Below are 25,463 nucleotides of genomic sequence, written 5' to 3'. Positions count from 1 at the left end.
TGAAAATATTGTATTGTATCAGTATCATAATATTTGTATCCTCGATAATAATTAACCAAATATTTTTTAGCTCAACTCTGTTTATTCCAAGAACGATTTACTAAGCAAGTGGTACAAAGACATTCGCATCGATGGGTTCAGTGAAGGCTCCGTGCTCGTCGATTACTTCATTGAGCTGAAAAACGTGGAAGATAAAGTTGACACGTTACAGATTAAAAAACTGTTCCACAAATCCCTGCACGAAGCCAAACCTGGTTCTGTCGTCGAGGAAATACCAGATCCAGAATTCGACCCCGACGCGATGCAGGGTGATCAGCCCGATGAAGACAGACTGAACAAAAGTGACGAGCAGATGACGAAAACAATTGATAAATCCTCCGGAAAGTTGGAAATTGGAAAGTTTGTGATGGACCCCGCATACACGGAATTCATTGGTAATAATATTACTCCATTTTGAATAAGTTACATGCCAATTCAATTAAGTACTTGAACAAACTTTTGTACTTTGCCTTAAGCACTTGTTCTATTCCCTTGGCAAAATTACAAATGTATTTGCCAATCGAACAGAACTGAGTAATTTTTGGTAGATTCCAGTCGCAAAATTTCTGTATTTTTTTATATTTTACAGTTTTGCCGAAACGAGAGGAGCCAACTATAGTGGAGCCAGATGAAGAATCTCTCCTGCCGCAGTGGGGCATCGCTGTCATTGTTATTGCACTCGCCTCTTTGCTGTTCGTGGTGATATTCGGTGTAACTGTGGTATGTTATACAAAATATTAAATTAAATATCCTGAAGCCTGAAAATATTTTAATAACTAATAAGTATTATGTATCGAAATTTGTTTTGGCTATTACTATAAATACCACAAGAGACATTTAAAACAATGTCGCAAAATATTTTAATTAAAATAAATAAATAAAGCTTTATTGAATTCCATAGAGTATTGAGTTTACATAAAAAAATAATTATTATAAAAAAGTTTTGCTTCAATTATTATAACAAAAAATCTAGAAGCAAATTAATTTAAATCACAATATCAGATGTCAAATATAACTAATAATTAAAATATCACAATATTCTACAAATTCATATGATATTATATATTCATTAAATTACATTAATAAAAATTCTTACATTATTTTTAAAATTATTTTAGCATTTAATAGGAAAATTGTCAAAAATTATAAATAGCATGCAGAAATTTAGAATTTTTATTTCTGTATGGACCCCCTAAGGGTAAAAGCCTCCTCCAAAGAGATCCAATGTGCTCTATCTTTTGCCATGTCTAGCCAGTCATTTCCCGCTACTGCCTTTATTTCGTCTGCCCATCTTGCGCGTGGGCGGCCTCTCGCTCTACTGCCTGTTGGTCCGGCCCAAGCTGCCGATCTTATAGTCCATATTCTGTCGTCATGATATCTAGCTACGTGGCCGGCCCACTTCCATTTTCTTTGTAAAGAGAATAATAGAGCATCGGTTACCTTTGTTTTTTTACGAATTTCAGTGTTTTTTACTCTGTCTTTTAGTTTTATGTTAAGTAAGCTCCTTTCCATTTTTCTTTGTGTGGTCAAGATTTTTGTTTGAGTCTTTAAATCGTAAGTCCAAGTCTGACATCCGTATGTAAGGCATGGTAAAATCTCTGAATCCATTACATTTTTTTTGGAAGGCAGTGGAATGTTATTATATTAACATTTTAATTAACATTGACTATACATTTTATATAAGTTAATTTTTTTCACATCTTAAAAATTACAATTGATGCTTTTACAGCTGGTAAACCGTCAAAAGAGTGCAAAAACGAAGCAGCCAATACCACTCAGCGAAGACATGTTGAGGGAGCTGGACAAGAGCCACATGGGAGGCTTCGACGACGTTCATCCGATGAAGGAACGAGACCTTCCATATCTGCCATCTGGAAAGGTAAGATTTGTCCGACAAAGATACAAGAAAAGAAATATAGAGACTACAACGTCTCAAATTGAACCCACGTTATAACGAATGATAAAAGAATCGTTAAGAATTTGTCCAACGCATAGACCACAATAATTCCCTTTCGGTTTTAATTTGAAAATTTATCGCGCAGTTATTAACATCGACCATGTTGACTAAATACTCAAGGATTAATCAATAACCGTGCGGTTAGTTTTCGAATATGAGTCAAACGAAAAGATTTCATAATATTATTATGCTCTCAACTAAAGTTTGCGTAACCTTTTCAGCGAATGTCAACTGCATTCATAGAACAGCTGGCATATCCGAACCCCGGAGACTCGTGGCGCTCCGAGTGGACCCCGCAGCTGCAGAAGTATATGCAACACTATACTCCTGACTCGGGTCGCGGCTCGCAGATATATGGCACTGGAGGAAACGGATATGGGTATGTTATAAGCGACAACTTTTTAAACAAACCTTTTTATATAAAATTCTAATCAGATATTAATTTTAGACAGTTTGTTTGCTATTTGATTAGCAATCAATTCACAACGTTAAATATCTACTTGCAGAACTCTAGATGATTGTATTATTTACTAACTGTGAGTTATAAATTGCAATTGTCAACAGATACGGAGGCTCGCAGCTGTACGGGCAGACTGGAGGAGGATCCCAGGTCTACGGCTACACCGGAGAGTTCCCTCGCTCGCACTACTCCAGGCGCCGCTCCGAATATGACAGAGACTTTTAAACTAACTTATTATATACCACCCTGACAATATCATCTTTTAACCTCAAATTAGAATAGATTTCATTTATCTAGTGTTAGATCCGAGGGCCTCCGTTTAAAGCTGGGTTCATGAATGTTATCGTGCACACCCAGCTTTGACTCATGGTAGGTCGGGAACGTTCGCATTTTGCATCACAAGTTCTGATAGACGATAAGAGGCTGAAATTATTTATGCGTATATAAGGACTTTGGATAGGAAAATATCATAAAATCACTTTCAACCTTGAGATTCCTTCGTTCAATCTCGATGGCAGCGCAACAATTCAGCGTCTTAATCTCGTCGACAGCCAGTGTTTAGGTTTAGTCCGGCCTATAGATGATCGACTATTTAAATCAGATTTTGATATTAAAATGTTTCTTATGACCAAACTAACAAATTATGAGAAAGTGGCCTACGACATTTTACTAGTTCAAATCTGAGCTGCGAATTTTAGATTAACGAATTAGATAATATAACTGATGTCACACTTTAGTAATCTTTCAAAGAATTGGAACACAGTAATTTTATGAATAATGTCACTCAGCGAGCTAGATCATAGATGTGACTTTTATGTAGATGAAGGAGACAAGAATGGCAACCTAGTTATTAAAACTCGACTCTGAAAAGTCCTGCTAAAAGAAAAGTTACTGAAGGATTATTAAATTGTGATAACTATTTCTTTCGACAATTATTACCTGCCAAAATAGTAACTACGACTGATTGTATGATGTAAATAATTAGTTTAAGTGATTCGTTATAGATGAGATGAATAGAAGAAATTTTATGGATTTCATTAGAAGTCTCGTGCATACCTATATTTGCTCAGACAAGTAGAATCGGCGTGAGGTAAATAGTCGCATGAAGCTAGACACACTGGTCAAATGGGCCATGTGGAGGTCATAGACGCCCAATGGCCACATGACACAGTATTGACTGTGTCATAATATTATATTATGTCATAACTCATAACAATGTTACGTATTATCTTATTGCGGAAATAAATAAGTTATTGATGCGTGACGTTGCTTAAATTATGCAGGGGTAGCGTTTGTCTTTAAATGTGTCGTCTAGTTCAACGTCGTTGTGCCAAATGTTATTGTAAATATTGAATTGTAAATTTGGAATTGTGTTAGCGCGAAATTTGTCCACATAAATATATTTTCATCTTGATTTTGCTATGGACTTTATTATAAGAAGCTCAGAGTCCCAAATTCAATAAAGTACCTTTCGTAACGATCGAATTAATGGACATTAAGATCGTAGAAATAGCGTAAAAGGATGTATAGATGATAGAATATGATTCTGAAATAAAAGAGAAGGAAGTAATTTACGTATGTTAAAATTGTTGTTCAAAATAGAAAACAGAACTTGTTGCTTGTTCACTGCCAAATCATGGAAAAAAATGTGCCAACTGATTTTTTAGCATCTTGAAAAAGGAAAAATCTTTCAGATAAATAGTAAATTCTGAATTTAAAATAAATTTCGATTCAATCAAACACATCGTAAAACAATTATAAATTATTTGTCTGTTTGTTCGTAGCATAGTCAGATCTAGCAGTAGTAACGCGACAAGTACTAGCTAGTTTTAAACAAAATAATATTGCATACTAAACCCTCGAAGCGTTTTTCTTGTGACGTAATATTTATACAAGGAAGACTAAATAATAATTATTATAAGTAAACATTCGTGTTTGTCAATTTATTATGAAAACTTGTATTTAATGTTATACTTTGTTTTCGTATAGATATAATATTTGGAACGTATATGAGAGTACGTATTGTAAATTTCCTATTGTCGTTCGTACCCAATGGATGTCGTTTCCATTAAAAATTCTTGTATATAAAATTTTTGTACATGTACTTTAGATTCATAATTTAATTGTTTTGAATAGCTAGTTACAAATTTTATGTAAGATATTAAAATATAGAAAATTATGTAACTGACACTGCATTTTTATTTATTCAGTAAACTTAATTTTATACCCTCTAAACAAGTATTTAAAAAATTTGCAACTTACATACTAATGTAATAAATGCGAAAGTATGTCTGTCTGTCTTGATCCCCAAACCACTAAACCGATTTTGCTGAAATTTGTTTTTGGCTAAGGATAATTTTTTATCCCAAAAAAAATTCCGCAACGGAGTATAAAATAAACAATAATAATTTTAGCGAGGAATTTTGAGATACAAAATATTATATTACTTTTGTGTGTGGAAAAGCAGTTAAAAGTGTATAGTGTATTATGTACGAGGATGGCAGGCTCTTAGCGAGTGTTTTACTGCACTTCGTAAAGTATTAATGGTTCTTCGCGAACTTTCCTCGGAAAAACAAGGCACTTTCCCTCTGTTTTCGCCTATGAAAATTCCACGAAGACTTAAATTGCTTTTTTATTTTTTAAATTATCTTTTATTCCATTCAATTTGGGTTCGTCTGGAATGATGCTTGGAAGATTTATCGTTGGTTTAGGGTAAATACTGTTGTTACCCAAGTACCAACAGTTAACCAATTATTGAAAATGTTTTATTATATTGTAAACTTTAGTGAAGCTAATATCATTATAATAATGAAATCGTATCGTAGCATTGTTTAATTTTTTTCTTGATTAAAGTTTGCCTAATTCTCAATTTACTTGAGACAACGATGCTTTAAAACGCTGATTGCAGAAAATAGAACTTATGATCAATGTCGACGGATTAGTTGCGCTTAAACTGTAGTATTTACTTTACTATTCTGCAGTTAACTAAATGGTTCAAACTTATAAAGCAGGTATTTACTTTTAGTATAAAAATTAAGACGTAATAAAACCAACATAAGGCTTTATACATGTCAACACATATTAGCTCCACATAAAGCCCGAATGTCCGCATAGTAATAAAACACCGCAGTAGCAGCTGTCACAGTTATACTTCGGAGTTATGTAAAAGTGATCCTTATGTCGTTGGTGTAAGGTCATCTCAGGGATACAATAATTTTGAACGGACTCTATATCACAGTGCAGAGTAAAGAATATCTACTCGTATACTTTTACGTGTTCAACGTCTTTCATGTCTTTCATATGCCAGGTGAAAAAGAACGACGCGGAATCATCGCCAAATTAGTTTTAAAAGCTTTTATTTAACTTGCTCTATATTCTGTATGTAAGTGCGTATGTTCGGGTGAAAATTTGGAACTCAATTTTGAATCAGATATAATATTTCTTAATAACTCGATAAATATACAACATTTTAAAAATCCGCTAGTACAGTCCCTCGGTAAAATAGAATTTTATATTATTTATCAAAATATTGAACCCCTTGAATGCACTGTTTTGAATATAAATGAAAATATATTCGTGAAATTTAGATGCATCTTTGTCTTTTTTGTTCTATCGAGAAAATTTTAAGATATCGTGTTTTCGCTAGTATGAACCCTTGTAAATATTATGTAGTATCTATGTTTAAAAACATGAAACAATTCGTGGCTTATTATGAAGGATGAAAATGAATTGTAAGACCATCTATTTTGCTTTAGTCTTAAGTAGAATTGCCTTCCCCGATCCTTCACCATTTTAAGCCACAGGGTCACGAGTCCCAGCCGTTATTGAACGAAATCCTATAAATTACTGTTAAGGGTCCATGATTTGCATTTATATAACGGAGGTAAACGATACATTTATACTGCCCTAATAACTGACCTTTTTAATGTATTTATGATGTGAGGTATAATTAGCTAAAGGTATAATATTCAGTATCGACTCTCGACTTCTTAAGCATATAAGAAGATTAATATGCACCTACAACTCTACAAAATGAATTGGGCCAACTAACTTCAGGATACAACTGAAAAACGTTACACAATACGAACGTGTAGAGAGCCAAATTTTCGTCTTTAATTGCTCATTGTCAGTGTCGATTATGCGTGATGTTGATTCACAATCATGGTGATAATCGTTGTTACGTAATCTGAGGCCAACCTGGAAAGCCTTTTGTAACTAATATTGAATTGATTGTTATAAACTAAAGTCATTTATCATTCAATACAGTTTTATATATTGTAATGCCTAAAGAAAAAGAGAATATGCTAGACGTGACGCAGAATGTAACAAGTATCGGAACAAAGAATGAAAAAGGCGCTAAATGAAACCTTGAACAAGCCTGAAGGCAAAAGTCATCGCATTATTTCCGACGTTTTATGAGCCCTAATTCCAAGTCGAATCATAAAAGTGAATTGCAAACTCATGGCTACCGAGAAATACTAACGAAATATTGATGTTTGCTGTGCAAGCGAACTTTTGCTATGGGAAAATAAAATACTAAATGATCAAACGAATTTACCAAGTGAAGTTCGATCATTATTATATGAGTCGCGTCATTCGAAGATATATAATTAACCAAAAGTAGTAGTGCTTTGCATCCCGCTAGGCAATACGCGTTTTTTTTTCTTTAGAGTATGTGGGTACTCGACAAAAATATCTCGTCTGGTCACTCGCTCGTCAGCGCCCTCATTATGTTTAGAGAGAGATAATGCAAAAAATCTTTCTTTCTTTCTTTGGGTACTGCAGCAAACATAGTTTCGTGCAGACTGGGTGGGAGGGAGATTATATCAAACAATCAAACGTAAACAAAAAAGGGGCGCCTAACGCTGAAGATTGTCCTAGAACACTAATATTGTTAAAGCGTGGTAAGTCTAGTAGTGATAAAGCATACGCTTGGTTTGGTTTCCCTTTTTATATTTTTTGTCAAAAAAAAATATATTAGCGCATCTGATAGTCTGTACGTCAAGACTTACGGCTCTTAAAATTTTGTAAATTCGAAAAATCTTTCGATGGATTAGTGAGTTAATAGGAACCAAGAAGTAGGCTTTTAAATCTATTTTTGCTAGATATCCACTTTTGGGTATTGGCTTTAAAGTTGTACAGTAATTTTCCAAATTAATATGTAATTTCGAAATAAACTTACGAAGTGGTTTCAAATTTAAAATAATTCAAAAATTGTATTTAAAATATAATACAATATTTTCCGCCGCTTTGTTTGGGGAAAAGAAAATCTTTGAAATAAGGTAACCTTCGGTGGGGGTACACGAAGATATAGTTTTAAATTCTAATAATTTATTGATGTTATGATGTATAATATATTAAGCTAGTGGTCTCCAATCTGTTTTTTTGTTTTTGGAACGAAGTTCCCTAATTTATTTATTTTTTCTCATGCGGGCCGCAAACATTTTTGGTCTTGGTGTCGCGGGCCGCAACAAATATTTTTAGGTTTAAAAATAACGATAAACGATAACGACGAATAAATTTTCAAAATTAACGATTTACAAGTGAAAGACTTTCACGTTGACTTTGATTTTTCCGGTGGGCGTGAATTTCAAAATGGTTTAACATCACGCGGGCTACAAATAAAGTCCCGGCGCGGCGGCCCGCATGCAGCCCGCGGGCTGCGGGTTGGGGATAGCTGTATTAAGCCCACAATAATCATAATAGTAACATCTGTAAAACATATATATATAAAAATAACTGTCAGCACTACTGCTGCGGTGTTGAGCGTTTAGTCGACTCAACGCTCTTCGAACTCGAAGGTTTTGTAGCGGTACAGTACTAGCGGCGCCAGCCGACGGTTACCGGCTCTCCCCCAGTAGGTTTCGTTATACACTCGCGGTGTATCCCGAGTCCCAACATTGGTGCAAAACTTATTTAATAATAATAATTATATACCGGCAGACATAATAAATTGTAATCGTAGTTCTATATTTAGAATAAAAGAATCGCGCGGGACGCGCATTGTTTGTTAACTGATGAGACTCGCAGTCAATCTAGTTATTAGCTCAAAATAGCTGTTCTCTATAAAACGGCAAAGATACTCGTATGTAGTTCTATTTATAAAACTAAGAGCGCGGGAAAACGCGCGGTAGTTGCTAATTTTTATTTTTAAACATTGTCGGAGACTCGTAGTCAATCCATACATTATGTTGATTTAAAAAATATCAATATATTTTAAATTTAAATAGTAATTAACTCTCAGTTAACCCTCGTAAACCAGCCAACATATTATACTTTTATTTTTAGATAAAACATCGTCAGAGACCCGCAGTCAATTCCGATGCAGAAGGAATGTGTTTAGAGACTCGCGGTCAATCCACACATTATGGCGGTTTATAAAATAACTCGCTGTTAACCCTCAAACCAGCCAACGCATAGTTCTATTTATAGAACAGATAAAACATCGTCAGAGACTCGCAGTCAATTCCGATGCATATAAATTGTGTTTAGAGACCCGCAGTCAATCCGCACATTATGGCAGTTTATAAAATAACTTAATATAATTAAACACTTGCAGTAATTTACTTGCAGTTATTTACCCCAATCGGGCAAACATATAGTTCTATTTATAGAATAGGTAAAACATCGTCAGAGATCCGCAATCAATTCCGATGCATATAGAATATAGATTGTGTAAAAGGTCTCGCGGTCCAAACACACTGTACTTATTGACTCACAGTCGCAGTACGTGTCGGTTAATAAAATGATTGCAGTAATCACCTGCAGTTGTTTCCCCCAATCCGAAAAACATATAGTTCTATAATTCTATTTATAGAACAGATAAAGCATACATAATATTATAGATTGTGATAAAGACTCGCAGTCCAAACACATTGTACGTTTAATTGACTCGCGGTCGTATTACATGCCGGTTAGTATTGAATATAATTGGCTCGTCTAGGCCTCGGTAGTGCCTGCCGTTTATTTAAGTATTTAATAGTACTTACATGTATTTTCTTGTTACATGATAAAATAACACTGACTTTAGTTACTTATAACACTGACTCAATCATCTTAATAATAATAACCAATTTTCTTCTGAGCGCTGTCCTTTAGCATGGTTACTTAGTAAACGTGTTCGCGTTGCCTCGCGTTAACAAAGAATGAGGGCGCTGACGAGCGAGTGACCAGACGAGATATTTTTGGCGAGTACCCACATACTCTAAAGAAAAAAAACGCGTATTGCCTAGCGGGATGCAAAGCACTACTACTTTTAGTCAATAGGCTTGATGACTATTTTTTTTTCTTATTGGTAATTGAAAGACCCTTAAAAAATAGAAACATTGCTGAAACAATGACTCTCATAGCTTAAAAATTCACCAAGATATGACAATTCAAACATCTCATAAAATACACCTGCCCGAAACGCTCCATACAAAGTGCTACGAAAGACTGACGTCAATCTTTCGTAGTTTGTACGCATCGGGAGAGAACTTTGTTTGATAGGTATATTAAATATTGCGTTTATGAAAGTGTCATAACTCATAAGTGTGAATAGTGTCATTCATAACAAAAGTTGCTTTAAATTGCATAAGTTATCGAATTGTATACAAATATTAAGAAATTTAATTGAAAAGAAAATCGACTTGATTATCCAACTTTGAAGGCGCGTAACAAAAAAAATACAAATGCTATCGAGCTGTAATTTTGGGAACTCTTATTTTTCACCGTGATTTCTTTATTTTATTAACAAAATTCGCTAATCTTTGACCTTGTCATCATCCCTATTATACAGGGTGTACCAAAAATAAGTGATAATACTTTAGGGTGTGTACGTGTTCCTTGTAGAGAGTTCACTGTGAAAGTAGCAGCGCTGAAAGACCAAAAAAAATTTTTACTTTTGTATGGGGAAACTCGTGACGCTCGGGCCCTTGCCCATACAAAAGTGAAAAATAAAATTCGTCTTTCAGAGCTGCTACTTTCACAGTGAACTCTCTACAAGGAACACGTACACACCCTAAAGTATTATCACTTATTTTTGTTACACACTATATATCGAAGAATGAAGCGAAGAAATATAATAGCCAATATAAAGAGTTAGGTTATAAGGATAAATATAAATAATAAACAATCAGAAAATATGAACAGTCTTCATTATAATGTCTTTACATTATAGTAAAGACTGTTTATATTTTCGTATTGTTTTGTTATATGGATAACAAATTTCGCATTTATTGTTATGGAACAATAAATGCGAAAGAGGCAATTTTGATTAAATTTAGTATGGTAACTTTATACAGGTTGTTCGGGTGAACACTGTTATCCTTACAACCTACAAATGAGCCCGTCAAAATGAACAACTTTTTTTATGAGAACAATGCTGGGAACTCAAAAAAAAAGTTGTCTTCATACTCATACAAATTGCCCGGATCGGCAATTTGTATGGGTATGACGACGGCTTTTTTTAATTCATTGTTTTCATAGAAAAAGTTGTTCATTTTGACGTTCTCATTTGATGGTTTTAAGGATAACAGGGTTCACCCGAACAACCTGTATAGAATAGGCTGACTTTAGTCGCGATGTCGATGTCCCGAGATGTATGATAGATTTAATGGCGCATCCACACATGCCGCCGGCTTATACCGCCGGGTTTGCCGCCGGCTTTGAGATTACCTTGCCACCAAAGCCGGCGGCATGTGTGCTTAGCTGGCGGCCGGGCCGCCGACCGTGCCGGTGGCATGTGTGGATACAGCATTAGGAAGCGTTATTGAATAACGCCTAGCGGTCTGTACTGTTTTTTCAGAATCAGCCATAGGGAGATCGCAGACGGCACACTTTTTTTGTGATCGAGTCTGCGGCGCACATACAACCGTCATGGCGCGGCCATGCAGACTGTTTGTGCGCCGCAGACTCGATCACACAAAAAGTGTGCCGTCTGTGATCTCCCATAATGTTAACAAACAGTTCGGCAACCGAAGGGCTGAAAACCGGGGACAGGACTGGTACCTAGTTAATACTCGTAGTTATGGATAATCATTGCCAGTGCCACCAGATTTATGCATCGGCAATCGTAGATGAACAAAATTCACGCCATTTGTCCAACATTGGCCAAGTGCCACAAGATTTATGCATCGACAATCGAAGATGAACAAAATTCACGCCATTTGTCCAACATTGGCCAACGTGAAGCACGAAACATGGCGCGGTCAGTTACGTAACTCTCCAGGAGTAATCCCCCTGATGGGAAATGTATGTTGCGGGCTGCCGGCTCCCAACCGCGCAATTAATTTCAGCCAAATCGCTTCCTCATTTATTCATGGACCGCTATCTTGGGGACTATGTGTTCGGATTTAGATCCAATATAGTTTAAAACTTTAGTCGAAGTAATAAAGGAGATACATAATACCTACTTCGTCACAAATATTATAAATGCGAAAATAACCGATACTGTTACTTTTTCGCACGTAAACCGCTGAACCGATTTTCATTTTTGGTACGGAAATACGGTAAATTGGTACGAAAGTCAGGTAAAGGTTTTTTGCGTTTTTAATGCACAATTTGAAATTGCTACAAACTTTTTTTAGTGAGTCGTGAATGGTATCCATAATATTTACTGATAAGACATTAAAGTCTTGAAAAGCTCCAAAGACGATAATCTAACTAAGCCCTCTATTTACGATGCCTTTTAAAGCTTAATGTTCTTTCCTCAGTTTATAGTTTCCACTAAAGAACCGTTCCAAAGAACTTTTTTTTCGATCCCAGACTTCAATAATACTGTATACTAACGCAATGAGTAATGACTAATGATCAACGTCCTGCAACAAAAAAGAAAAGTGATTTGTGACAACCAAAGAAAAATAAACTCTAAATATACCAGAGAGATTTTCTTTCAAACCATCCTAATGGATTCGACAATAGCGCGAATTTGTAGCAAATAAAGAATATTATTATATTTTGCAACAAAACCTGGCAACCCTTTAGACAAATGTTGCCGCATTAAAGTGCCCACTCTGCCTCCTCGTTTGTCCATCTTTTGTACTCTGTATTATGCCTGCACAATATATTTCATCCGCAATTTTTCGTTACCTATTTTTTGACGCTTTCCTTTTACAATGGAGTAAAATGTAAAAGCGACAATATGAAATTAAAGCTTGGAGCACAATCATTAAGATTGAGTTAAAAACTCTTAATTATCTTATTATAACAATTAGATAAGTATGTTATTATTATAATCGTATACTGCAAGTGGATCTGTTCAGTTCGTTATAATAAATATATTTTATACCTATTACAATTTAGAACCTATTTGACCTATTATTATATTATGTACAATGTACCTGACACGGAAAGCCCATATCAAGTGTCTGACGTCAAAGGCTTTCGGACAATGCCTCTAAGCAACATTATAATAATTACTTGGACCTAATTTCCCAATATATCTCTAACAATACTGTCCTAATATTGTCGCAGTAAATTCAATGGCCATTTGATTGCCTATTCAGCGCGTCGATCAGTCGTACGACCGATCCGACGACGGATTCGATATCGATTCTAATCCCATAGGTGTTCGGTACGAAAACAACAGTGATATGATATTAATTCGTCGTTGTCACATGAATTTACAATACTGTTCATATTGATTATGTATTATTGTAAGGGATTCAAATTATAATTGGAATACCAGCAGAAGGCTGCGATATTTCAGATGAAGATGTTAAGTATTTTTATCCGACTACAGCCACACAAAGGCTTCCAAAGTAAGGGTAATTTGGCAGTATTTGTCTGCATATGCCCTCGTAATTAGGGCATCGAGACCGGGTTTTCCCGAAACCCGAAAACCCGGGAAAACCCGGGTTTTGGGGATCATGAAAAAACCCGGGTTTCAAAAATGGAACCCGGGTTTTTCGAGCTTTTCGGGTTTTTCGTTTTTTTGATAATTATTAAAGGCCAGGCCTGATTTAATGGTATTTGTAACAAACTAATATACAAATCATTTATTTTTATAACATATTGTATAGGTTTAATTATTTATATTGGTCATAATTAAACAAAATATAATATTTTTAAGGAAAAGTTTCGTTTTAGGAGCATTAAAGACTAATTGACATAAAAATATTTATTAATAATAATTAATTAATAATACATATTTTAAAAAACCTACCAGAACTATTCAATATAAAAAAGCCAAGTCTATTCAAACAATCTATCCTTGGCAAAAAGTTTTCAAATTTCATGGAAGCCAAGTCTTATTAAACTTATTTTGTAGTTTTCAATCAACATTCAGTGATTGACTACAATTTTGTTTATTATGTGATCAAAGGCTTACAAAATAAAATGTGGACAGCTTCAAAGGGTTCTAACTTCTAAGTCTGCTGAAAGTACCGTAGACTTTTGATGATGGGCAAGTCAGCCACTAGGTGACAAAACGTTGAAACTTGTATGGACCGTTGGTGATAACAAAGTCTTCGGGATATTTGTATTTTTGGAATATTATCTAAAAACCTGTCACGAATTTTTGAAGACAGTGTATGGAACAATGATAGCTTATTTTTTAATATTTAATAAAACATGTTATTAAAACACTTTTCCGAATTTTATCGTTTATAAAGCAATCACAGGTATCTACAGTCACAAAAAATCAATGATAAGTCAACAAATCTTTATTTCGTTTCATAAACTGAAAATTTTATTCGAATGAGATATTTTTATTGCTGATTGTCAAATTAATAGTAATAATTTATACTGATCGATGTTTGGCTGCATACAGTATTTTTACAAAAAAATATTAGTTGTGTCCTGCTGCGGTATGACACCCAGTCTTCTTTGCAATTTAAAGTCATTATTTTCAGTCGTCTAACTTACTAAAAACACTTAAAGGTTTTTGTTTGTCGTTATGCTTTTTGTCATTATTTGTTATATTCACAACTGACAAAACCATGCCGAGGCGTTTCCATGAAGTATATTTTGAATCCATATTTTGTATTGCGGTCTGACAAATGCGGCAGATTGCTTTTTATTGGTTGAGAGACTGATGTTGGTAACACATAATAGGACGAATGGTGGTTAAAACACGTGATTTTAGTGAATCGAGATGAAATATAACAAGCAGAGTTTTTATCAGCACCAGCGCCAAAGACATTTCCTTGAGTGTAACAACGTGGTTAATCTTCCAAATTCATTATAAGCAACATTCCATATTTGCCATAATATTATGGTCTGGTCTCATCAATTATATGGTAATCTGACATGAATAGTCTATTGTGACTAGAACTAATGACTACAAAAAGCTTTGAGGTGTAGTGTAATGTAAGATTTTTCAGTAATGTAAGATTTCCAGTTTGTTGGATAACAGAAAAGTTACCTTAAATGGAAAAGAATATTCGGCTTCATACCGTAGCAATGCAGACAAAAGGCAAATTCAAGTAAAAACTAAGCACAAAAATTTATTTACAGGTATATCATCAATTAGGACCAAATATGTAATTATCAATAACGTGACAATCAGCAATAAAAATGTAAAAGATTAAATAAAGAGATTTATTGGCATACGTTTTATATTTAAGGTTATTCTTTCATTTACTGTCTTCAAAAATTCTTGATGGATTATATATTTCATAAAATACAAATACATTTAATAATATAATTATGTAATTTGGAGGTGAAACTTGTTGTAATACTTAATCTTGGCCCGAAAATCTTTATCCCTAGCTTTGATAAGATCCAATATATATAATAGGAAAGGTAAATAGTCGCTTTTTTAATTTTTATGTGACCGCACACTATGGTATTTAAATAGTATTTTACTGGAAAGGTGTTGGCAATCACTGAAAGTCATATTTAAAGTATTTTCGCTTCGTTAATCTTTGAATTTTAAGAAAACCCGAAAACCCGGGTTTTGAAAATTGGGTCCTGGTTTCGATGCCCTACTCGTAATAGCTTAGCTTCTAAGCTAAATGTTTGATTTAAAGAAATAATTAATGAGGTTTCGAATTTCAACAGATTAATAATGACGCTATACATTTTTCCGAATTTTGTACTTTTTGCTTAGACGGTTTATATTTTTTAAGCTTGTTAGATACTAATTACTTATTAGTTATTCTGTTCAGAACATGAAATCTACCCATTTTATAAACAAAACAAAAAGTATAATAAAACACAAAACTCAACGCTTAATCAATCGCAATTCTCTAAGCTAAGAGATAGGTAAACATCTATAAAATAATGAGAAGTGAAAACCTCAGAGAGTAAGACGAGGTGGGCACGTGACCAGCCACGTTAATTGCCTAGCTTGAAATAACAGTCCATAGTTATATTACCTCCAGCTCCATTGAAATGATCCTTATATACGTGACATAAGGTCGTGAGCACAAAATATCCCTGGGGGAATTGTACCATCTAGGAAATTGATTCCCAGGCCGTTGATGGACAGTCACCTGCCCCCGTAGACAAGTGGTAAAAGGCTAACGCTAACGCTAACGCTAGCGCTACAAAATGTATGGATTTGACATTACTATTCGCTAGCGATGCGATGACTTATGTCAAATCGCATACATTCTGTAGCGCTAGCGTTAGCGTTAGCGCTTTGCCACTTGTCTACAGGCCATGGTCGGCTTATGTCAATTCAATGTTAGCTGTGATCGGTCGAATGGGTTTGACTTAAGAGAGCTACTGACCCAAACAATCAAACATCGTCCTTCTCTCTTCACACTCACGTCCGTCTTTCATATACCAGGTGAAAAAGGACGACGCGGAATCATCGCCAAGTTAGTTTTACTTGAATAAAAGATGAACTATAATGATTATGAAAAAATATTTGGAGCAAATTTAGGTTTTATCGCCTTTAGATACTAAAAAGTATTAAAGAAAAGACAGCAAACTTCGAAGATCCAAGCAAAAATGTGTCTATAACAAGGTTTTTTGTAAAAAAGAAACTATCAAGCATTTTTCAGTAATCGTGTTTTCGTCTTGAGCATTTAATCTTCATGAACTGAAGTTACTTGTGTAAAAAAAATCAGTTTTCTAGACCTTACTGATTTTGAGATCTAGGTTTAAGTATGTAGTCAAGTCAGGGTCAGGTGCATTCTTAACGCGACCAAATCGGGTCCGCCATCTGCCTAGGAAACAACTTCTCATATAGTATACTATCAGAGAAGTTGATTCCTAGGCAGATGGGGGATCTACATAGTTTGGTCGTGTTACGTCAAACTCGCCGACAAATCATAGTTAACATTGAATTGACATGATCCGAGTTCCGACCAAATGACGTTGGTCTGACAGAATAAATATAGTTATTGTAGATCCCTGCAATAGGATCTGCGACTCCTGTGAAGACATGTGTGGGATGTGGATGAAGAAGGTTTTTACAACATAAAAGCAAGTAAGTACTCGTTTTATCCCTCATAATTAAAACAAACATTGAAACTTACTATATACTTCAAAATCTAGCTAATATTATAGATGTACAATGTACATAATATAGAATCCCCATCATTAGGGTTCCGTAGCCAAAGGGCAAAGAACCCAATTAGCACCCGTCAAACGCCTTAAATCTATTTATGCTTTAGGAGTACTAATCATGGCTTTTTTATCGACATAATAGACATTGGCATTCTATACATGGTTTTGAATAAGAACTAAGTTTCTAATAGAAAGAAATATCTAGTGTTCCTTGTTTTAAAACCTTTATTAGTTCATTACACTGAGTTAAGAGCAATTTGATTTGTTATGGACTATATTTGCTCTGTTAAAAGCGCTGCTGTAGTTCAATTATTCTATAGACTTATTATCACAAATACTTTTTAAGAATTAAAATTATTTGTAGAACAATTACTCTAAAAGTAATCAAAAAGGTTTTTAGATGCATTTGTTAGGCACTTTTTTAAGTCTTTACTCAATAGAATCAATGACTAGATACTCAATAGTGTATACTCTAGTGAAAGTCCTGTTTCCTCCTTCATTAGGGAACTTAGGCTTTAAACATTTTATTTTAAGAGTATTAAGTATATAAAGGACAGCGTTCTGCAAGCATGAAGAAATCTGGAGATATTAAGAAGACAGGAGGCTTTCGGAGAAAAGTGGAAAAGTATAAAAATCGGCCAAGTGCAAGTCAGACTTGTGCACGAAGGGTTCTGTACCGTTATGGAGAAAAAAATAGGCCAAAAATAGTGTTTTTTTTTTTGTATGGGAGCACCCTTTAATTTTTTATTTTATTTTAATTTTAGTATTAATTATTAAAGTACAAATATATTATATTTGAGAATTCTGTAAACATTTTAAGTGCCTACGTGTTGCCTATGCACTACGAGCCACGAAAAAATCACATTTGTTATATGGGTATAAATAAATAATAATTTTATTTTGTTTACAGTATTTGTTGTAACAGAAATACTCAATCTGTGAAAATTTCTAGCTAAAGCGCTTCTTGAGTTACAGCCTGGAGACAGACAGACTGTAGTAATAGGGTCCCGTTTTTACCTCTTGGGTACGAAACCCTAAAAAAGGTGCCGCTAGACAGTCACGTCAACTTTCTTTGCCCTCAAAGTCATCAGTCATCACTCATCAGTGATCACTTCAGCAACGAATCGACATATTTTCATCAAGTTGCGAAGAAGAAGAATTGACACCGTCTCGAAAATCGATTCTTGATGAAAACCATGATGAACTATAGACTGACAATGAAGTGAAGATTCTGGCGATGAAGGTGCCTATAATTTGCTTGCTTTTAAAACACGTGTAATAAGCAACTAGGTACCTAATAATTTGCGAATATTTTTGACAATAAAACAGGAAGGCCACCAGGAAATATTGGTTCTCTATGGTATTGCACTGAAAAATCACCAAAACGCGAACAAAACACCTTCTTATGCCAGTGTGAATATACTGATAGATAATTACAAGAAAAAATAGTTTACAAACATTTCTTTCTATAGATTACGATAGGATGGTCTTAAGAACAATTATACTATTGAAAGATTAATTTTTCTGGTGAAAGTTCAAGTTGACTTGTCATGCTCTTAAAATTACCTTTAGCTCAATTTTAGGAGTAAATCTTCTAATCAAGACTTAGTTATAGATAATTCAATCTAGAGGCCATTTTTATTAATAGAATACTACTGTAATCGCCATTTTGGTAAAAAATCTTAAAATTTAGTTACAATAAAATACGCATTTTATTTGTTTGTAAACATAAAAATACTTAAATAAATAAAAAAATTATCAAAATACATTGTTTAGGTATTTATTTTAACAAAATATATTTAAAAATGTGCATCAATAAGATTTTTTTATTAAAAAAATATCATTTAAATTTACGAATTTATTAGGCCCATAAGTTTTTTTAAAACTATCTCATCAACTTTTACGATAAAATAAATTCGGCACGGAATTTGAGCCCTCCGTTCGCGTGAAACATACAAAATAAATTATAAGTACTTATTTAATTTCATTTCGCCATTAAAGCTTTAACTTAAAATACTTTTAACTACGGTGTGCCATTAAAAAAGTCTTGTTGATGTTTTTATTTAGTTGATTTTGATTATTAGTGGTTTTAAAAATATTCACCACTAGAACGTCAGTAGAGTAATTGTGTTATCTTAATGTTGGCTACAAAACCTAATTCCTTTCTTATGTGCCTCTTATTATGTTCTTATAATAGTTTTGTAGATATTCCTATAGATAAATATAAATTGCTCATATCGTTATCTAAAGATGAATTCTTATGCTGCTCTTGTCATTATAGTGTAGACAGGTGCCCATTTTTACTGAACTCGGTATATAAGGATATCTTCAGGATATCTCCAGGGATTATTGACTCTTATGTAAGAATACCAAGTTTAATTCTATAAAATAACTAATAGTGCTTCACTAGATGTACTTGTGCTGCTTGGGAACGGAACCCTTATTAACCGCATTAAGATTCTGATACAAAAATTGAAAAATTATTAAAAATTATAGGGGTCCCCACTCCCCATAGTTACAACTGAAACAAAAATTTTTTTTTCATCTAACGTAATATGCGTGTCCTTATGGATATCATACTCGAATATCATTTTTTTCTAACCTGAATAGTTTGCGCTTCCAAAGTGGTATATGTGTGCCCCCCCCCCCCACTCCCCTATTTCATCCCATCCCATCCCATTATATATTTTGATGTAGTGTACCTACATCAAAATATATGATGTAGGTACACTACTATAAAAACTACCAACAAAAATTGGTTTGAACGAGATCTAGCAAGTAGTTTTTTATACGTCATAAATGGTAAACCTTAATTTAACTTCTATTAAATCAACTGAAATATAAAAGTAAATCAAAAATCTTTTAATTTCCCTTCATGGGCGAGTCCAAGTCGAGGTCGATTTTTTATTTCGAATCACTTTCCTGGTCCCAAAGCCTGTTAATTAGTTACATCATTCATCACCTCATGTCTTCAATATTATTGGACGACAGTTATAAGTTTTTATAAATCATAAAGCATCAAATAAGGTACTAGTAGTAGCAGCTTCTAAAAATAATATATTAAGTGTCTAAACACACCATGCCGAAGTTCCGCAGCAGAAATTCCGCATGATTACGTCAGCAATGTCAAACGCATACAAGATTTAAAAGCGACGGAATTTCTTCATGGTGTGTCATCGATAATTAATTAAAATACATTGCAGGCGGAATCTTGTTGAACCTCCGCCGCGGAATTTCGGCATGGTGTGTTTAGCATGGTGTGAAATTTTGTATTTTGTTTAGTTTCTTGATATTTAGAATATAATATGTTTCTCACTATTTTCTTGACATTTAGAATATATATATATATATATATATATATATATACATGTTTAATTATTATTATTGGGAATGACTTCATAGCTAAAAGTGTTACTTCTTCAAAAAATTATCATTACCACCTATTGTATTCACCACTTTTATAGCAAATAAACGATTTGAATTTGAATTAGACACTAATCATTAATTTCTTCATGTTACTCGTGGCGAAATAATATAATATTTGGTCAACAATTTCTATTTAGACTTTCAGTAATTTCGTTTCGATATCGCACGGTCCTATGCAAATACGCTTCGACGAGCAGGAAGAAGTAAACAAGGAAAACATTCACAATTCCATGAAAAAATGGCCTCGCGCTGTAAGTGGGGGATTTTCAGGGCGAGGCCGACGGTCAAGTCGCAAGTGGTAAAATTGTTTGTCAATATTGACTCCAATAGTGTTTTATTGTAGGTTTGATTAGATATATTGAAGGGCGTGAAAATGTTATGACATTTTTCCTGTAATGTTCATTGTTCTGTAGAAACGGCAAAGTTTATTTCCGAATGACGATACAAAATATATAGATATTTAAACTATTGACTAGTTCGTCATCATAGAGTCTAGGTTTTACTGTGAGTTTTCGTAATTAACAACTATGGTCCAAAAAAGCGCTAGTTACTTCTCCTATGCAAGAGTGCACATAACACACGTATGCAATTAATGATTACGTAGCAATATGATCTCTACCAACTCTGTTAGTTGTCTCTTACGAAAATTGCAATAAGTTTTACTAGATACTTTTAATTTTTACTTGCAGTAGATAAATAAACTATTCATAAGGTTTTAATTTTAAAATATCAATAAGGTTCTAAACGAAATAAACTCTGATTCCATTATTTAGCCAAAAAAGATTGGAAAATCCAACTCTTTTCAGACGTAAAAGTCACATTGACCGTAATGTTTCAATAGGCAAACGTCGTCGTCGAAATGTAAAAACGTTTTTTCATCAGATAAAAGTACCTTCGTCGGGGATGAATGCGTCGTGCTCCTGATAGAGGGGTGAAAGGATGTTCGGATCACCTTGGCTTTAACTTGATGTATTAGCATATAGATTGTAGACGAACTTTACAGTTTCTTTTCATGGAAAATTGTAAAATGTCGGCTTCTTTTTTTTTTGTTTGTGGCGAATAAAATCTTACTTAGCTGACGTTATGTTTGATTTTGATGTTTTTCCAGAAATCACTTTTATACAAAACATGGATAAACAAATTATTGGGCAAAATTAAATACCATTTAATTCCAGCTTGAAAAGCTGGCGCTCCGAAGCGAGATCAATGTTTAGGTCCAATTTCATCAACGTCTGTTAAAGTTAATGCTCGAATTAGTATTACGTTATCTCACTCATTTTTCATTCTAGTGAAAGAGAAGACATGACATTTTAATAAGCCATTAACACTAACAGACGTTGGAGAAATTGGGTCTTAATCTATGCTACAAAGTATAAATGTTTTTACGTAATGAAGGAAATGTGCATAGAAATTTAAAATTCCTCACGAAACTAAATCCATTAGAGGAGAAACAAAACATCTTTTTAAAAAATGGAAAACCGGAAGAATTTTCCCTGAGCGACGTTTGCTACGAGAGAGATTAGAGTAAGCCCCACCAACTGTCCGCTCATCCCGATGTGCTGGAAATAAATAAACAATTGAACAAGTCCCGCGGAAGCCTGCCTTCGGGGAACGAAATAATTATTGAGAGAGCTTGCCTATTAATTAAGATAATTAGAAGGTTAAACAAAGGACGAAGTTGTTTTATTGCTTTAATGGTTGGATGAAAATTTTCGATCTTGTTGTTAGAAACTACGCAGATAATAATCTCGGTTAAATAATCTCGGATATAATATTGTATGACATATGAATTACCCTTTCCCTCCGCCTCGTCCCCATGCGTGTAAAACTCATCTGATTTAACCTAAATTATCAAATTTTTTATTTATTGTTCGTAGTGGATACCTCCATCACTTGTGTTTATATCAAGTTAACTAAAAGTTTGGACTTTTCGTTGCTCTATGAGTCAGCCATGAGCCAGCGTTGACTTTATCTTTATCTTATTATCCAGCGCATAATAATTATCAACATCTGTAATGCCACCGCGCCGTAAATAAGGTAGAAAGCAATATATATTTTTTAAATTATATATTTATTTATGTTTTACAATTACAAAAATGTTACTAAAAACTGAATGATAGCCGAGTACTGCTCACTTCGCCTTTAATTAGCAAGAATAATTTTAAATATCAGAAAACTAGTTGAAAAGTTATTCTTTTCTTCCTTGTTTAATATTATATTACATTTTTAGGGTTCCGCAGCTAAATGGCAAAAAACCGAACTCTTATAGATTCGTCATGTCTGTCTGTCTGTCTGTCTGTCTGTCCGTCCGTATGTCACAGCCACTTTTCTCCGAAACTATAAGAGCTATACTATTGAAACTTGGTATGTAAATGTAGTCTGTGAACCGCATTAAGATTTCGATACAAAAATGGAAAATATATTAAAAATTTTAGGGGTCCCCATAGATACAACTAAAACAAAAAAAATAATTTCATCTAACCTATGCGTGTGATGTATCTATGAATAGGTCTTCAAAAATCATATTTAGGTTTCTAATATATTTTTTTTCGAACCTGAATAGTTTGCGAGAGGGACTCTTCCAAAGTGGTAAATTGTGTGTCCCCCCCTCTAACTTCTAAAGTAGGGGCATGATAATTCTAAAAAAAAATATGATGTACATTACTATAAAAACTACCGACGAAAATTGGTTTGAACGAGATTTAGCTAGTAGTATTTTTTGTACGTCATAAATAGTAAACCTTAATTGAACCTTCATTAAATCAACTGAAATATAAAAATAAATCGAAAACATTTTAATTTCATATAAATAAACCTTATTGCTGCTGCGGAACCCTTTGTGGGCGAGTCCAACTCGCACTTGGCCGGTTTATTTATGTATAAGTACATAATGGTAAGTACCAGTTAGAAACCAATATGTAGTAAAGTAAAGATGCAAAATATAAATAAGTTCTGACTTCTGACCTTTTTAGGGTTCCGTACCAAAGGGGTAGAAACGGGACCCTATTACTAAGACTTTGTTGTCTGTCTATCTGTCTGTCTCCAGGCTGTATCTCAAGAACCGCTATAGCTAGACTTTTGAAATTTATAATTAATTAATGTATACATACATATAAATAAAATTGGTGTGTCTGTTTGTAATATTGAAAGAACCGTTTTTTACTACATGCATATGAATCTATATTCGCTACATACACCAAAACAACATTTTTTACTATTTTTGTCTGTATGTCTGTCTGTCTGTTTGTTCCGGCTAATCTCTAAAATGGCTGGAGCTATTTTGCCGGGACTTTTTTTGGTTGATAGCTGATGTAGTAAGGTGTAATTTAGGCTACTTTTTAACTGACTTCCAAAAAGGAGGAGGTTATATTTTACTTTTTTTTCATATTTGTTAGCGGACTATCCATCTTTGTTATTATACAATGTTGACGCGGACGAAGTTGCGGGCAACAGCTAGTTAATAATAAAAATAAAATATATATTTAAGGGGAACCCTTCGTGCGCGAGTTTGACTCGCACTTGGCCGATTTTCTTATTATATTTTGTTATGAAATACAAAATATTCTAAAAAACTTAAATTGAAAAGAATAATCGAAGTTCAAAGAGAACACGTAAAGTGTTTTTCCCTTTTGGAGGCTGGAGCTAAGTCACGAAATTATGCGGGAGCTGAGCTGTTTACAAATTGTTTCGTAACAACTGAATCTATTTAAAAAAAAGGAGATACGAATTTATAAAGGTAGTTATGTCTATTGTGGAAGTGTTATTTGTAACGTTCGCCATTGGTTACTATAAGGGCCTGTTTCACCGCTTTCTGATAAAGTGCCTAATAGGATATTCACAACTTTTTTGACAGATTCCCCATACTTGATCTGTCAAGTTAATTGGTGGATAGCCTTATCAGGAAGTGGTGAAACAGGCCCTAAGTCTTCTATAATATGGGAATCTGGAACCTCAAAGTAAGTAATAAAAATATTATGTGGAATGCAACTCTAAATTATTATTATATTATATTAAGTTACAAAATAACAATTAAACTTTTGGTAAAGTTTGTGAGCAACGAACGATTCCGAAAACTAAGTTATGAGCAATATCTAGTTAGTCAGAAATAAGTTCATTATATATGTATAAGTTCAATATTCAGTATCTTCATTATCAAACTTTACTGAAGTATTGTACAACAAAGGTTCCATAAAAAAACTACGGATCCCTTGTACCATAAACTTATAATGCACCTAGTACTATCACAGTTTAGGCAGATGGCGGACGTACGTATTTTGGTCGTGTGTTGTCAAACCCAGCTGACAGATGACGTCTTTAATCCGACCAAATGATGTAGGCACAATCATAAACCTATAATGCTAGTATATATTAAGTCTTAAAAGCCCCCGAGACGATCAAGCGGTTTGATTCAAACCTTACGTGTTTGATGCAACCGTTTGATGTCGGTTTGAATGGTTTGTCAAACGACACTGCGCAGTTTCATTCAATACGCACTGTCGAGTACAAGTCTTGTGATGCAGAAGATGCTCTAGAGTCTAGACTCTTGAGTCCAGATTCTAGAACGGGGATCGCGATTTTCTTATCTTATGTTTATAACTTTAATGTCCTGCGTCAGTAGAAAAAAAAAGAAAACGACTTTGGTCCAAATTAATGGTATGGCATATCGACTAAGATAATATCGTTTTTCCCACGAACATCTTCAGAAAGTGCTAGAAACAACAGCTTCTTTTTTTTCTTCTTCATTATCCAGCACTAAACTAAGCGGGTTTGATCAAACGCGTCGGAACACGATCAAACGGCGCGTCAAACACAACGAAAATATGAAATTTCATCAAACAAGCTTCAAACACGTAAATGTTTGACAAACCGTTCAAACTAGCTTTGTAAACGATCAAATCGGTTTGAGTCAAACCAAAATTTACGTGTTTGAGTCAAACCGTTTGATCGTCTTCGGGGCCCTTATGGGCTGATGTAGGCCCGTCAACTGTTTATCAATCAATTTCTTCGATGGTATCAATACCTAGTTAGTTTTAATAATATTTCAAGAGTAACTTACTTCCTGGCAAAGAGAAAGAGTCTTTATGTCTCGCATAGTCTCAATTTTGTAATTTATTTGTACATTGTTTATCCAAAAGCCGCATA

General features: G+C 34.1%; 1 protein-coding gene and 1 long non-coding RNA gene across 2 annotated transcripts in view; one reads left to right on the top strand and one right to left on the bottom strand.

Annotated features, from left to right (window-relative positions):
• Positions 1–4,030, top strand: part of LOC121729274 — a 90,612-nt gene extending 86,582 nt beyond the window's left edge. The window contains exons 6-10 of the mRNA XM_042117738.1: positions 71–434; positions 629–759; positions 1,769–1,918; positions 2,218–2,375; positions 2,561–4,030. Of these exons, the coding sequence (XP_041973672.1) occupies positions 71–434; positions 629–759; positions 1,769–1,918; positions 2,218–2,375; positions 2,561–2,681 (924 nt within the window). The 3' untranslated portion in view covers positions 2,682–4,030. The remainder of the gene's footprint in view (positions 1–70; positions 435–628; positions 760–1,768; positions 1,919–2,217; positions 2,376–2,560) is intronic.
• LOC121729277 lies at positions 436–16,701 on the bottom strand. Its single transcript, XR_006035942.1, has 3 exons — positions 16,581–16,701; positions 12,769–12,775; positions 436–446 (listed from the first exon to the last, which is right to left on the bottom strand). It is a non-coding gene; the product is annotated as an uncharacterized LOC121729277 (long non-coding RNA).
• Positions 16,702–25,463: the final 8,762 nt, after the last annotated feature.

This window comes from Aricia agestis, chromosome 8, assembly GCF_905147365.1.
Source record: "Aricia agestis chromosome 8, ilAriAges1.1, whole genome shotgun sequence".
Lineage (NCBI taxonomy): Eukaryota > Metazoa > Arthropoda > Insecta > Lepidoptera > Lycaenidae > Aricia > Aricia agestis.
Note: the sequence above shows the minus strand (reverse complement) of the source record. Positions and strands in the feature narration are given on the sequence as shown.